The sequence below is a fragment of the Rhopalosiphum padi genome, chromosome 2 (assembly GCF_020882245.1).
Source record: "Rhopalosiphum padi isolate XX-2018 chromosome 2, ASM2088224v1, whole genome shotgun sequence".
NCBI lineage: Eukaryota > Metazoa > Arthropoda > Insecta > Hemiptera > Aphididae > Rhopalosiphum > Rhopalosiphum padi.
This window is the reverse complement of record NC_083598.1, coordinates 91,332,803-91,347,082: the sequence shown is the minus strand read 5'-3', so window position 1 is coordinate 91,347,082 and position 14,280 is coordinate 91,332,803. Positions and strand designations below refer to the sequence as shown.

The following is a 14,280-nucleotide window of genomic DNA, read 5'->3' as shown; positions in this document are numbered from 1 at the left end:
ATACGTATTTTAAATATAAATAACAATAGGTATTTAAATACATTTGAAAAGTATTCTTAACAAGACTGATAATTTCCCAGTAAACGCAACTCATTAATAATTAATATACCTACTGGCTACTTGTCAAATTGTAAAAGATTTACTAATATAATATTAGTAAACATCATCATGTATGCAGGGGTATATGTAATTCAGTGGAGTTTTGAGGGAGGGGTGGTAGAATTTTTGTACATTTTACTCGTTACCAAAAATATGTTGCTACCTATAGATATTGTTACGCATAGGTTTATACCAAATAGAGACTATAACAATATAATTAATCATTATATTATTATTATATATTTTGTTCTCTCGATTGTTGCTTTTATTTACGTGACTATAGTGTGCAGTCGCCGCTATTATTATATTATGAAAATAGTTAGTGTTGCATGTGAGCTGCTGCGAACACACATATATACATACATTTATATATATTATAGTGGATCCAAACTGCGCGGTCCTGGTGCTAATTAGTATATTTTCGTTTTTATTATTATTTTTTTATTGTTTTTTGTCTTCCCGCCGTCCGCTTCAGGTGACCCATACACCGACCGCGGACGCACACTGTCCCTGAATACATCAACCAGAATCCAGCACCACCTGCCCACCAACCATCAGCGCCCGATGTACGCCTGCGCCCGGTGCGGTAATTCATACGCTCGACTCCACAGTCTCAGCCGGCACGTCCGATTCGAGTGCGGCGTCGATCCAAAGTTCGAGTGTCCCATATGCCACAAAAAGTCCAAGCACAAACACAACCTGTTGTTGCACATGAAGACCCACCTCAAGTGAAACAATCTATAAAAAAAAACCATACACTATGCCTACCCACCCATAATAATATAATTATACGCCGTCATCCGTTGTAGTACATATTATTACGTATGTATACAAATACAATAGCAACGTCGTGCGAAGGTTTTATGTTATTGTCTCTAGTCAATGTTATGTAGAATGTATGTATGTACTCGGAACTTACTGTAAGGACTTAAATATACCTATATAATTGATAGTGCATTAATAGTGTTTACTTTAATGTTAACTCATAAAGGTGTCTCTTAATACTGTTTAAAAACATTCGTGAGTTTTCACTTGTAACTATAGATTTTTTTTACACAAAATCGACAATTGTGACTTTATTTTTATGACAATTAAAAATAATTTTCTATAATATTTGTCATTTAATTTTTTAATTCTCATATTCCTAAAATCTGCAACATATTTGGTTAAAATTGTGATGTAATATTTATAGCTTTATACATTTCATGTTTATAATATGTGTTTATGTATACTGTATACATTATACTAATATACTATTATCCAATTTCTAGTATTAGAAAAGTTCAGTTCCTTGCTCTTTTGAGATTATAAATTTGTTTCTTATTTATTAAAAAAAAATTTCCTGTTCCTCTATACAAATTTAATTTGGTCCTAGAAAACAGTTCCTTTTCAACTTTATGCTGCTATTATGATGTTGCTTTTAACCACACTATTTATTGCATCATCTATTATAATAACAATGTAGTAATGTTGACAACCATTATTGCGATCGTCTAGGCATAACAGATGATTTGGATGAAAAACTATTCATGAACCTCAGGCTGGACGAAAAGCATACATGTCCAGATTGTTTGGATACGTTTGGCGACCAACTCACCCTTTGGCATCACAGAAAAGAGGTGTGCGGTCTAGACCTTATGTATGAATGCATTAAATGTCATCGTCGATTCAAATACAACCACAATCTTAAGGCCCATGGTGCTACGTGTTTGAAACAGAAAAAAAATATACCAGAAAAACCTACATGATACAAGAGATCTTTAATTTTACAGTTGTATATTAAATAATCATATAATTTTTTTTACAGACATAATAATATCTTCTTTTTTCAAATTGTTTAACATGTAAAGCAAAAAAAAAAAAAAAATACTAATGTTATATAATCATGTTTTGCGATAAGTTTCAAAACAAATTGTGATCCTACTAGAATGTTGTAACTTATAAATCTGATCGTACTTTAAATCCAGGGCCATAGGGTTCTTCTTTCAATGATGTTAATCCATCCATTGGCTCTGATGCATAACGACTAGATCTATATAAAATTGTAACATAGATGATTAATAGGTGCTTCAATAAGAAAGAGATCCGAGCATAGGCGGTCATTGGGGGGGGGCATAGTCCCCCAAGTATTTCAATAGACCCCCAAGAATCAAAAGTAATATGTTATACTTGTGTATGAAAAGAGGGTGCGGGGTCACTTTATATTGGATTATTATAGCCCCCCTAAAAATGCAATAAAATGTCCGCCTATGGATCCAAGATTTACCTGGGTCCCGGAGTAGGAATTTTTCCATTCTTTAGGTCGTCAATTATAGATTCCACATCTTTTGTAGTCAAATCTTCCTGCAAATTCATACATATAAATCACTTATTAAATACTGAATCATTAATTTATAGACAAAAAATGTATACAGATAACAATACTCTGAAATTTACTTTGAAAATTGTTAAAATATTATTTTATTATTTATCTAATGACTTCTGCTATGTTTAAAAATATTTGAAATTGAAAGGTATTTATTTAAATTTTAATGATGCAGGTAAAATACCACAATACATTAGTATCCAGATTAACTTACATAATAATCATCATTGACTTGCATCATTGGAGCATTAACGCATGCACCCAAACATTCTACTTCAGACAAAGTCCATTGGCCATCTTTGCTGGTTTCTCCAACACCAATATTTAATTTTTTCTTTAAACATGACATAACGTCATCTGAGCCCCGCAACCAGCAAGGAGTTGTTGTGCATACCTGCAAGTGATACTTGCCAGTTGGCTTTCGCATAAACATTGTGTAAAATGTAGCGACTTCATAAACCCTCATTTTAGGTAAGTCTAATACATCAGCCACCTTGTGCATAGCTGAAATAGGTAACCAACCATGCTGTCTTTGAGCTAAATCCAACAGTGGTATCATGGCTGCTCTCTTATGACCTTCTGGATAAATAGCTAATATGGCTTCAATTCTCTGTGAAACACATTAAATAAATAAATTAGATCCACATGAAAGATGAGTATATTAATTACACAGAACAAAAATGATGATGTTTACCTTTTTGTTTTCATCGCTAAACTCAAATTTGATATCCAGATTATCCTCCTTTGTATCTCTATGCTGAAAATATATAAACATTGGTAAGTAATTAAATATATTTAACTACTAAAAAATAATACCAATAAAGTTTTAATATTTAATAAGTATTGTCTTAAATTATTGCTATACTCATTTAAATGTATAAAACCATTAATAATGTCTAGTTGATGTCAATAATAAAATAACAATTTAGTGATCAGGCAGGGGTATTAAATATTTATTGTGTAAGATTATTTATATTTGATCAACTCAATATTTAATAGCTATAACCTATCCTGTAAGCTAAATAGTTATACAGACCACATGCCAAAAAAAAAATTGTACCTTCACAACATTACTAAACAAAGGACATTGAAGCATTTAAATTATTAATTAAAACTTGTAAAGATATTTGATAGAAACATTAATCTAACCCTTAAAATTGGGCATGTTATGGTTATACAATATTCAACAGTAAGCAATACATTTTAAGGAGTTAAATATAGGCAATTTGAATAGAAAACAATTTAATTGAATAACTTTTAGGTGTTTGGGTACATCTGTATTTTGTAATTTGATTCTAATGGTTCCATATATCTCTGAATATTATAAGACCATAATTGTTTAAAAAATAATATGCTTTAGTATTTTCATAGTTATGAAATGGCCTCCACAGTTGTGGATATAAAACAAGTTATATAATTCAATATATTAAACAGATATAGTAGCAAAATGAAAAAAATCAAATAGACTAAATTTTTAAATATACAACAAATGATAAACCATAAGTTTTAAGAATTACATTATCAAAAGAAATATTGAACTTCAATACCCGACCAAAAATCAAATTGTATTAGATTATCATACCTATTAGGTATAGGTATTTTAATCAAAATTTTGTTTACAATAATATTGCAAAACTAAAAACGAATGTACTAAAACAACCATTTTAGACCTATGTGTTTTTACATTTTCCATATCTAAATACCACTACTCATTAGTAATAGAAATCAGAAACTTTCACCGACTAATTTTTAAGTACCTTAGTGGTTAGACAAATAATAAAATAAATTCTACTCACATTAAACATAGTGTCATGTTTGACGACCGCAGACGTCTGGAATGTTCTTGAATTTGACAACTACAAATAATAAACAAATACATAAAAAATTACCTTAAGGTAAAATGGTGTTAATGAAACAAAGAAACGTAAATAAGTACTTACGATACATTTTACAATCCTGTTCAAGGATAACATTTTTGGTGAATTAACAAATAAATCGGTTTTTTAATGACCGGAAAATGTTTTTCTGAATGGTAAAAGTAATCAGGTAAAGGACTAATATCATTGAACGACTGAGCGCAAAAAATTTTCTTATCATATACAATTTGTTTCCTTTTCTTGTCAGCTGTTTATTTTGGATTGATAAAAGATTACAGTTATTGTGATTAGTGAGAACAATTATATAGTTAGTAGGTACCAAGTAGTTGTTTTTATAAATAAATTCTTTTGATTTTCTTCTGAATTGAGTTTATTTTAAATTTATTAATTTTGTACCATGTAGACACTAGGCAGTTTAAAATAATAAAATTGAACAAACATTTTTGCTGATCACATAGAATCATGGATTCCAGTGGAAAATTAGAAAAGGTAGTTAAACAATTTTCTAAATAAAAATGAAATATATTTTAATAAATACATAGTTTAATAATAATACAACAGTGAAACATCTTATTGGGTCCTTTGAATCATTCCATTATTTCAAATCATCTGAGAAAATTATAAAAGATATATATATATATATATTTAGAAACAATAAACTATTAGTAATTTTACAACTTTTGAATCTTAATAATAGGTATTATGTATAAAAAAAAATAACTAGGGCAATATAGTATTGTTTTATTATGTTTCTGTTTTGGGTTTATATAATTTTTTTTGAAAATTCAGAAATAATTAAATGAATTTTTAATTTTTTGTTAGGAACGTCAAAATTTAGATGCATTTAAAGAACAGGTGCAACGTAATAACCAACTGTCAGAAAAAATGGTTGATATCCTTACGTCCTTTGAAAACCGACTCGGTAGACTTCAACAAACTATACTGCCAATTTATAATGAGATGGAAAATCTACAGTTAAAAAAGACTAGTATGATCAGAATTTAGTAATTTTTTGCTAAATAATGTAATGATATTTAAACATTTGTTTTTATTTTAGACATTGAAAAAACAATGTTTGCATTAGATAGAGTGATAATGTTTCATGATGTTTGTCCGAGAGTTGAATCAATTATATTAGGAAGACCAAATGGGTCGGATGGTTTGAACGAATTCTTGGATGCCATGGAAAAACTACGCGAGGCACAAAACTATTTTGAAAAAAATAATCCTCAAAGTGTTGAACTAGAGAATGTGGTATGTAATATGTTAAATTGAATTCTTTGTTTTATTAATATTTATTTCAAAATTTGTTTTATTTTATTTACTTTAGTCATCACTATTTAAGACTGGAGGTGATAGTATTCAAAGAGAGTTTAAAGAGATCCTTTTAAAGCATAGTAGACATATTCAACCAGCAATTTTGGTTGACATTTCCACAAATGATGATGGTTAGTAAATTTGCTTCTAACAAATTATTTGATTTGAATTTTTTATTTGATTTATGATTCTGTAGAGTTGGTTACTGATGATTCATCTTCTGTGAGTTCTATTAGCCATTTTTCTGAAAATGTTTCCTCAGATCTAATTCGTTTAGCTGATTGGTTAATTAGTCAATCTCGTGATGAATACATGAATGTTTATGCTAGAGTGCGAGCTAATACTCTCACTAAATCAATGACTACTCTAAAGGAATACCAGAAAACTGGTAGTGCTGGTAGCACTAACATGGCTATTGGGCAGACTATGGGTTCACCTTCAGTAGTATGTTTCAAACTAACCATATTTAAATATGATTATTTATTGATGAATGAAATTATTTTTTTCTTCTACTCTAGAAATCCAAATTTCCACATAGATCTGAAGTTACTGTCACTAGAAAAACTTCTAAACGTATCCAGCACGTGTAAGTTAAAATGTGTATAAAAAGTATTTAAGGTTGATTAGTTTTATTGTTCTAGATTTGAGAAAAAAGCTAATCGTATGTTTTTGAAAGCATCCCAAACATTAGGACAATCGACCGGTTTAAATTTAGGGACCAGAAGACCTACACTTATAGGTAATTAATAATTAATATCTTGTGATTTTGTTTAATTTTATTTATATTAATAATGAATATAATCTTCCCAGAAAATCGTGAAGATATTGTTGATGAACAAGAAATGGAAAATTATCTTATTTCGGTAATTGCTCTGCAGAAACTCATGCAAGCAGAGCTATCACTGATGGTTGGTATAATACCAATCAAACATCATCATCAAGTATTCCAAATCATTATTCAAGAAAGCCTTGCTAATATTGTTCACGAAGGAGAGGTATTGATAATGTATTTTATAATGTTTACTATTAACCATATGACAAAGCAGTCATATTATTGTGCAATTGTTCTGTATTGCTGCATGTTACAAATGTACAAACGTTTTATTTTCTTCTGAATATTAAGTTAAAATAATTAATAATGTACATAAAACAATATATTAATTGCAGAGCATAGCTACTAGAGCAAAAAGGTGTATTCATAGAAAAGAATTTGCCAATTTGTTTGTCATGTTTCCAATTTTAAAACATTTGGCTGCCATGAAGTCTGAATTTGAACGTACAATGGAAGGCTGTGATCCCGCCATTAGAGGTCAATATTCAATTATACTCAATACTCTTCACTCCACGGTTAGTTATCTTCATCCCCATTATGTATCTTATTTTATAATAACTTACAATAATATTATTTTTCCTAATTAGGGGGTTAGAACACTAGAAGAAATAGTTGAAAGTGTGAGGACTGATAATTCTATGGGGTTACCGCGAGATGGTACAGTCTATCAATTAACTAGTGATGTGCTCGTGTTGATGGAACAACTTCTTGACTATATAGACAGCGTGGGTCCTCTTTTAGCTCAAGTGCCATTGTATAACAACATGGTATCACATCATATCACTCCACCGGAAAAATACAAGTATCTTTTAGGACTTTATATCAGTAAGTAAATATAAGTTATATATCCAAGAAATATTTGGTCCTTAAAACTGTTAAATTTTGACAGAAAAAGTGTTGTCTCAGTTAAACCTGATGCTTGTAAATCGTAGTGACTCCTACAGTGAACCTGGTGTTAAATATCTATTTCGTTTAAACAACTGTCATTATGTAGTAAAATCATTACAAAGATCAGCTCTATTGGATATAGTTTCTTTGACCGAACCTGAATGTGAAAATACATACGATGAGATGATTGCGTCACATAAAAAGTCTTATCAACAATGGTAATACTATTTATTTATTAATTGATATTTATATTTTTATTATTTAGTTAATAATTCTCAATTTATTCTAAATTTTAGTTGGAATAGAATATTAGGTTTCATAGTTAATCTGGATGATGTTCAAGTTTTAAATGGTAGACTAAAAGATAAGGACCGTAACATAATCAAAGAAAGATTTTCAGTAAGTTCTTCCATCATTATTTAAAAATTATTTGATGCTAAATACTAAATTTTAATAATTTTAATGAATATCAATTTTATCAACTGGTATAAATAACATAAGAGTTGATTTTTCTTCACTGTGTTGTGTTTATATCATTATTATTATTTATATTATTATAAAAAAGGTCATGAGTTTTATGAAATTAAATTTTATAACATTTTAAGAACATTGTGGTATTTTTCACCTTATAAAACAATTATTATTAACATTAAATTTATATTGTTCTCTTAATTTCTTATGATTTATTTAGGGTTTTAACAAAGAAATTGAAGAAATATTAAAGCTTCAAAGAGGTTACACAATACCTGATGTTGAATTACGAGAAGGATTGAAACGTGATAACAAGGAATTTGTTTTACCAAAATACAGTGCATTTTATGACAAGTAATAAATTTTTCTGCAAACATTATATACAATTATACTAAACTTTAAATTTATTCAAAAAAAATAATTATTACTTAACTCAAATTAAGTAAAATTTATTGAGCAACTCATTAATATAAAAACATATGTTTATAGATTTTCACAGTCTTCATTTACCAAAAACCCAGAAAAATATGTGAAGTACACTCCAGCCCAAGTATCTGCTATGCTCGATCGATTCTTTGATGTCGCTGCTTAAACGTCAGTGTCTATTATAGTATTAATTTAAATACTTTTTTTTTATCATGTTCTAATCATTCTATACTATTATTATTGTTATTTATTTATTTAAAAATGTTCATTACAAAATTAATAACTTAATTATTCAATCATTATTTTGTTTTATTCAACTATAATATCAAGTAATAAGTATTAACCATATATTTATTTAAAAATCTTGAACAATTTTATTATTATAGAAATATTTAATAGCAGACTGATCAAACTACAGAAATGTTTATTTACAGTGATACTCTCTAAAGGATTAATATATTATATTTTTTCAATATTAATGAAATTAATGTACCTTAATCCATATTAAATTGTAATTGTTATTTATATAATTAAAATTCATATTTTTTTATAATTTAAAAATATATACAAATGATTTGTTTATAGATACCTAACATGAACTATATTTCTATTTAAAAAATATTTAATCGAGATCTTAGTTTTACATTATATAGTATTATTTATATTAACATAAAAAATGGTATTTATCAAATTTTATAGAAACTACAGTTTGAAGACAGAACTACGGTTTAAAGCATTGGAAAATAAAATTACATTGCTTAAAAGTACAATTTTCTACTTTACTATTTCTTTCTTATAAAAATATCTTTTAAACTTATTTGCGCAACATACACAATTAACATAATTCAGGACTTTGAAAAGAACAATATACTATACTACTATGTACCAAAACAAAAATTTAAATCATCTCAAAATGATATTTTTTAACACTTACCAATTACCATGTTATTGACTCCAACTCCTTAATTTTTTTTTTTTTTTATTACATGGTTTGCTATGAATGTTTTAATCGCATAATAAACTTTTTAGTATATTTTAATATTTATTTATTTATTATTTATTTATTACAAAATATACGGGTTTCCCCTATAACCTTAAAGTACAGTACAATTTATTAAAATAATAGTAGAAAATTGAGAAATAAAATAATATATGTAAATAAAAAAATTACAATTTTAATAAAACAGTAATTAAGTAAACAATTAAAACGCTTATATTAAACTTAAGAGTTTATTAACAGTGTTTAAGAAACATTAGAACAAATTATCATCAAAAGAGGGGTCCTCATTGGCAAGTGACATAATTTGCCTTAAAAGCTCATTTTACAGATAATTTGTGTTGGCAGTAGGAATATGAAAGGTCACATGAGAACGAGATACATGCGAAGGGACTTTGAAGTTAATTTGGGAAAGCAAGCAAGGGGAATCAATATGGTTAGTAATTAGACCACGTATAAATTTTAAATTTAAAGTTCCTCTTCGTTCAGCAAGAGTAGGCAGGCCAAGTACGTTAGCGATATTGGTATAATCGTTGGCTAAATGGGGAATGCCTAACACAAAACAACAAAATCTCAAAAATCTAAGTTGAACACGTTCGAGTTGATTAATAATATCAGAAACAGTGTACGGATCCCAGACAACCGACCCGTACTCTAAAATAGGACGAACTAAAGCACAATATAGTGATTTTAACGATTTTGACAATTTAAAGTCTTTAGATAGACACATAATGAACCCTAAAACTTTAAATGCTCTACTAGTAATCATCGCAATTTGAGGACTTGGACTAAGCTAGTTTAAAACCTAGGTCGATTAGATTATCAACGCGTTTAATTGTCAAACCAGAGATATTGTAGTCAAAAAGGATAGTAGAATGGGAACGAGTAAACGTCATGACTCGACATTTTGAAGCATTGACTTTATTAAAACAGTATCAACAAAAAAATCAATAGTTTAAGCACACAATAGATTAGTATAAGTATAATTAATTTTTATTTCCACAGGAGTTAAGATTTGTGTATGTATCAATTTCCTAAAAAATCCAGTAATAAAAGCAAGATAAAAAGCAGGTGCTTTTAATTTAATATAGCTTAGCTAGGAAAAACAGAAATAAAGTAAAAGTATAAGAAAAATGCATTATAATCAAACACTATGATTAATTATAACATATTATATTAAATAATATAGTATAATCAATATTAATCATAAAGCATTATCTATTAGCCAATAAGAGATTTGAATTTGACTATGTTCAAGTTCATAATTTTTAATTAGATTTGAATGTAATTTTCTACTGCAACTTAATTAAAATTTAAAGTACTTCAAATATAAATATTTGTTATAACTTCATGTAAATACAATTAACAACATGTTTATTTTCCAATAAAAATCATTATATAATTATTAACCAAATTTACAATTTTCTTAGTAGTAATAATAGTAAAGTAGTAGAAGTATTTTGTTAATATTTCTAATGAGAACAATAAAATAAACATAGAACAAAATGGGTTTACTAGCATTATCGGGAAGGACTAATTTAATGTAATCATAAAATGGTCGTTTTTTGAACACAAGTGCAGGATTAGTAACATCATTATTTTCTAATTAGTATAATTTACAGTTGAAAGCAATTCAGCCTTAACTTAATGTAAAAAAGTATAATTATCTACAATTCACAATTTTTGTCAAGTTAGATATTAAATTATTTTCAATTATAATATAAAAAATAAAAACACAAACAGTTTAAAAATAAGGATTTGATAACATTAATATAAAATATGTATAATATACTATATAATATGTGTTTACATTTAATCAAAATTATTTATTAATTACACAAAAAAAAACAATGCAATAATAACTAAACATAGATATTTAAGAACAATTAAGGTAACCAACATAAAAGTACACAATTCCTTAAATTATATATGCTCTATTAACCCTGGATAATTACTATATTTGAACACATTGATTTGTATTTTATAAAGTTTAGTTTATTCTGGTTTTTCTCCAACACCATCAGCTATATTATAAACAGCGGTAGCAACTTCAACCGCAAGTTTATCTGCATTGATTTGAGTGTCTGCTTCAGCATAAATTCTCACCAGATCTTCTGTACCAGAAGGCCTATAAAATAAAATTTGAAATATTATTGTTTGAAAAAAATTATATTTTATCTATAATTTCACAAATTAATCAAAATTAAAACAGTTTTACATGTCTCCCACAAGTTTAATACTTGGTTACTATTTAATTCATTATCTCCCTTAAAACAATAAAAATTAATTTAAAAAAAGTTTTTGCGTATTTGTATTTAACGCCCAGGTTCAATAAACCTGTTCAATACAATTTTGGGAAATATATCAATTAAATATGACAAATTTTACCTGACAAACGATCTTCCCATAGAATACTTTGAAACAATAGAATCTATTTTTTCTTGAAGGCCTAGTGGTTTTATACACATTCTCTCAGCGTCACCAGTCTCAAATGTATTTCTGTCCTGAAAATATACATACTATATAATTGTTTATTGTTACACAAATTAATTCATTTGAATCACCTTAACAGTAACTTTTTGCAAACGATTTGGTAAATCTGAATATGTTTTATACCAATCACTAATGCTCCATCCCCGTTCACAAAGTACAGACTCAACAATCAACATGTCAGAATAAGCATCACCTACAGTTTCATTAGTCATATCCATGACACAAATCAATTTCTTCAGTGCCAGTGACTTTACCCTTAAAATAATATATAACAACCAATTTCAATATTTTAAAACTGCTAATAATGCAAACAAAAAAATGTAGTTTTCTTAAACCTAAGTCAAAATATTTAATATGCATGTCTCAAATATTCTTATTCTAAGGAAAAACATATTATGTTGGCATAAATAATATTCTTATTTTAAGTAAAATATAATGGGCAACATACTCATCTTCTTCGATACCATATTGGTTTCGAATAAGTTCACGTATAGCATCCTTGAATAATATAGTGCCATGGCCATTTGCTTCAAAATAAATACCAACATCGTAATCGTTGGCTTTATGATGAAGATATTTCACCCCAGTTGGAACACATGCAACAGGTACTTTCTGTAATACACATACAAAAGGTAAGTATTCAATAACAAAATATAAACGATTTATACAAAGTTAATGATAAATTGCTAGGCGCAATATAAATAATTAACTGTTAGAATATTATTTTTTTTAAATGACATGACATGTGTTAATGAAAAAATAAATACATACCAATTTATCAGTTACATATTTTGTAGAATTTCCATTTGAATAAGCAGTTTGCACTAACCCTACGTTTACATCAAGACCAGAAGCAATGAACAAATCTTTTATATAACCAGCCACTATGATAAAATAAAATGAATTATTAGTACAATAAATAGAATGTGATTTTAAACAAGTTTTAATGTAGTACCAAGTGTAGCGATTCGATCACCATCTAATAAATAAAATTTGTTGTTTTCGTCAACAAAAGAATAAACTATCCTATCCGCATCTCCATCCACAGATACATATTTAGAGTGTGGTTGAATAGCCATTCCAGTAGGAGGGCATTGGTTTGATTTCACAAAGTCTGCACCACACTTAAATAAATAAAAGGGAAAATTATTTTTATAAAAAAAATTTTCATTTTGTTTTATTTAAAATAAAAAATATAATCATACTTTGTAATTAAGTTTTTCTGTATTCATTATGTCATCATTATGCATATTAATCACTAATGTCTCTTCTAAATGTATGATTGCATCTTTCATTTTTAAAGCACCTACTCCGTTAGCACCATCAAATTCAATTACAGGGCTATAATTTTTCAAATCTAAACACTAAGGCACATTATAATATTAATAACAACAGCAAATTATATTTCCATAAATTAAGTTATATTATTTACCATTTTACGCAAAGTTTTAAAACTATTTGTTAATTTTGTATAATAAGAATGTTCATTTGGCTGACCATATAGGCCATTGGTGTTATAACATCTCACAAAAAAGTGTAACATAGGTGTTGTTATTATACCGAAATCTTCAATATTACTTTTAAAAGCTTTAACACCACTAAGTACAGCGTCCAATAATCTTTTACCAGAATTTCTAAAACCATATTAAATATAATTATTATAAAAAATTTGAAAAGGCATACAAGAATATTAAAGGGAAGCCACTTACCTGGTATCACGCCCAATGTATACACGTGGTATATAATTTTTGTCGATATTATTCTCAGAAGCAATATTTATGAGCATGGCACATACATCCTGATTATTAGGGGCGTTAGCCAATTGGGTGGCATACACTTCCCATGAGCTTTCCAACATTTCCCCTAGAGGGTCAATGAGTTTGATGCCGTTATCGTCTTGCGGATTGTGTGAAGCTGTTATCATTAGCCCAACTGCTGCCGATTTCAAATGTATTGAGCGCAAAGCGACCAACATACCCATCCGATGCAGGACATGGTCTAAATGTTCAGAACTGAAAATGGATAATTATTTAGTGCCTATTAAAAGGTACGTACAATGAACATCAAACTAACTTGTAACGAATGCCCGATGTGCCATATTGAAACACTTTGGTTCCTGGATTTGGGTATGATTCGATGTTCGAATCTAGTTCTACAACATTCTCGATCCACTCATCCATGTTGGCACGGTAAAGTTTAATATGCCAATAAAATCAAAAAAAATTATAAAGACGTTCGACAATCGTATTGCAATACCTAACGATAAAACTTTATAAAGATACCTCTGTATTGACTGTCAGCTATCCTATAGCGAACACCCAATACTGATGACGTGTTACTTTCATTCGACACATTTCAATGTTGCGTCCACGATAAAAATTCGAACAACCGTGGACTCACGACTGGGTGAAATTTGTTACATAATAATAATTGTATTATTAAATATTGCGCTCATTTCTCTATTTTCATTTCATTACAGTTCGTACTCTGATAACTGGATAATTTTGTGTAAATA

General features: G+C 28.1%; 4 protein-coding genes across 6 annotated transcripts; 2 read left to right on the top strand and 2 right to left on the bottom strand.

Moving 5' to 3' along the window:
• The first annotated feature begins 663 nt into the window (after positions 1–663).
• LOC132919143 (protein krueppel-like) lies at positions 664–1,847 on the top strand. The gene is made up of 2 exons (XM_060980488.1): positions 664–827; positions 1,565–1,847. The coding sequence occupies exons 1-2, from the start codon at positions 664–666 to the stop codon at positions 1,845–1,847; spliced, it is 447 nt and encodes a 148-aa protein (XP_060836471.1).
• Positions 1,848–1,858: 11 nt separating this feature from the next.
• LOC132920685 (probable NADH dehydrogenase [ubiquinone] flavoprotein 2, mitochondrial) lies at positions 1,859–4,543 on the bottom strand. Its single transcript, XM_060983317.1, has 6 exons — positions 4,405–4,543; positions 4,261–4,320; positions 3,159–3,221; positions 2,679–3,074; positions 2,366–2,442; positions 1,859–2,131 (listed from the first exon to the last, which is right to left on the bottom strand). Exons 1-6 carry the CDS (start codon positions 4,435–4,437, stop codon positions 2,038–2,040), a joined length of 723 nt encoding a protein of 240 aa, XP_060839300.1. The 5' UTR covers positions 4,438–4,543; the 3' UTR covers positions 1,859–2,037.
• Positions 4,544–4,615: 72 nt separating this feature from the next.
• On the top strand, positions 4,616–8,574 carry LOC132920676 (exocyst complex component 7). The gene is made up of 14 exons (XM_060983236.1): positions 4,616–4,830; positions 5,164–5,329; positions 5,399–5,595; positions 5,672–5,789; positions 5,855–6,102; positions 6,177–6,244; positions 6,300–6,397; positions 6,469–6,653; positions 6,826–7,005; positions 7,078–7,315; positions 7,380–7,596; positions 7,675–7,777; positions 8,070–8,203; positions 8,339–8,574. Exons 1-14 carry the CDS (start codon positions 4,804–4,806, stop codon positions 8,439–8,441), a joined length of 2,082 nt encoding a protein of 693 aa, XP_060839219.1. The 5' UTR covers positions 4,616–4,803; the 3' UTR covers positions 8,442–8,574.
• A 2,055-nt stretch (positions 8,575–10,629) lies between these two features.
• On the bottom strand, positions 10,630–14,280 carry LOC132920677 (phosphoacetylglucosamine mutase). 3 transcript variants are annotated; one of them, XM_060983237.1, is made up of 10 exons: positions 13,839–14,280; positions 13,475–13,777; positions 13,198–13,399; positions 12,971–13,129; positions 12,721–12,889; positions 12,537–12,649; positions 12,214–12,377; positions 11,837–12,020; positions 11,661–11,791; positions 10,630–11,400 (listed from the first exon to the last, which is right to left on the bottom strand). In XM_060983237.1, exons 1-10 carry the CDS (start codon positions 13,943–13,945, stop codon positions 11,268–11,270), a joined length of 1,665 nt encoding a protein of 554 aa, XP_060839220.1. In that variant the 5' UTR covers positions 13,946–14,280; the 3' UTR covers positions 10,630–11,267. The 3 variants fall into 3 exon arrangements, 2 of the variants coding, with proteins under 2 accessions (XP_060839220.1, XP_060839221.1); XM_060983238.1 differs by having other exon boundaries at positions 11,661–11,776; positions 13,839–14,277; XR_009660757.1 differs by having other exon boundaries at positions 11,260–11,400; positions 11,661–11,771; positions 13,839–14,279.

What these genes read in the sequence shown, in the direction of transcription:
- LOC132920677 (XM_060983237.1), bottom strand. Translation starts at nt 13,945, where the DNA reads ATGGATGAGTGGATCGAGAATGTTGTAGAACTAGATTCGAACATCGAA. An exon ending in TGATCGAATCGCTACACTTG is followed by an intron (nt 12,650 to 12,720) that starts GTACTACATTAA and finishes ATTTTATCATAG; the next exon opens with TGGCTGGTTATATAAAAGAT. An exon ending in ATGGGAAGATCGTTTGTCAG is followed by an intron (nt 11,401 to 11,660) that starts GTAAAATTTGTC and finishes TTTATTTTATAG; the next exon opens with GCCTTCTGGTACAGAAGATC.
- LOC132920685 (XM_060983317.1), bottom strand. Translation starts at nt 4,437, where the DNA reads ATGTTATCCTTGAACAGGATTGTAAAATGTATC. An exon ending in AACATGACACTATGTTTAAT is followed by an intron (nt 3,222 to 4,260) that starts GTGAGTAGAATT and finishes ATATATTTTCAG; the next exon opens with CATAGAGATACAAAGGAGGA. An exon ending in ATTCCTACTCCGGGACCCAG is followed by an intron (nt 2,132 to 2,365) that starts GTAAATCTTGGA and finishes AATTTTATATAG; the next exon opens with ATCTAGTCGTTATGCATCAG.
- LOC132919143 (XM_060980488.1), top strand. Translation starts at nt 664, where the DNA reads ATGTACGCCTGCGCCCGGTGCGGTAATTCATACGCTCGACTCCACAGT. An exon ending in CACATGAAGACCCACCTCAA is followed by an intron (nt 828 to 1,564) that starts GTGAAACAATCT and finishes ATAACAATGTAG; the next exon opens with TAATGTTGACAACCATTATT.
- LOC132920676 (XM_060983236.1), top strand. Translation starts at nt 4,804, where the DNA reads ATGGATTCCAGTGGAAAATTAGAAAAG. An exon ending in GTGTTGAACTAGAGAATGTG is followed by an intron (nt 5,596 to 5,671) that starts GTATGTAATATG and finishes TATTTACTTTAG; the next exon opens with TCATCACTATTTAAGACTGG. An exon ending in TACAGTGCATTTTATGACAA is followed by an intron (nt 8,204 to 8,338) that starts GTAATAAATTTT and finishes ATATGTTTATAG; the next exon opens with ATTTTCACAGTCTTCATTTA.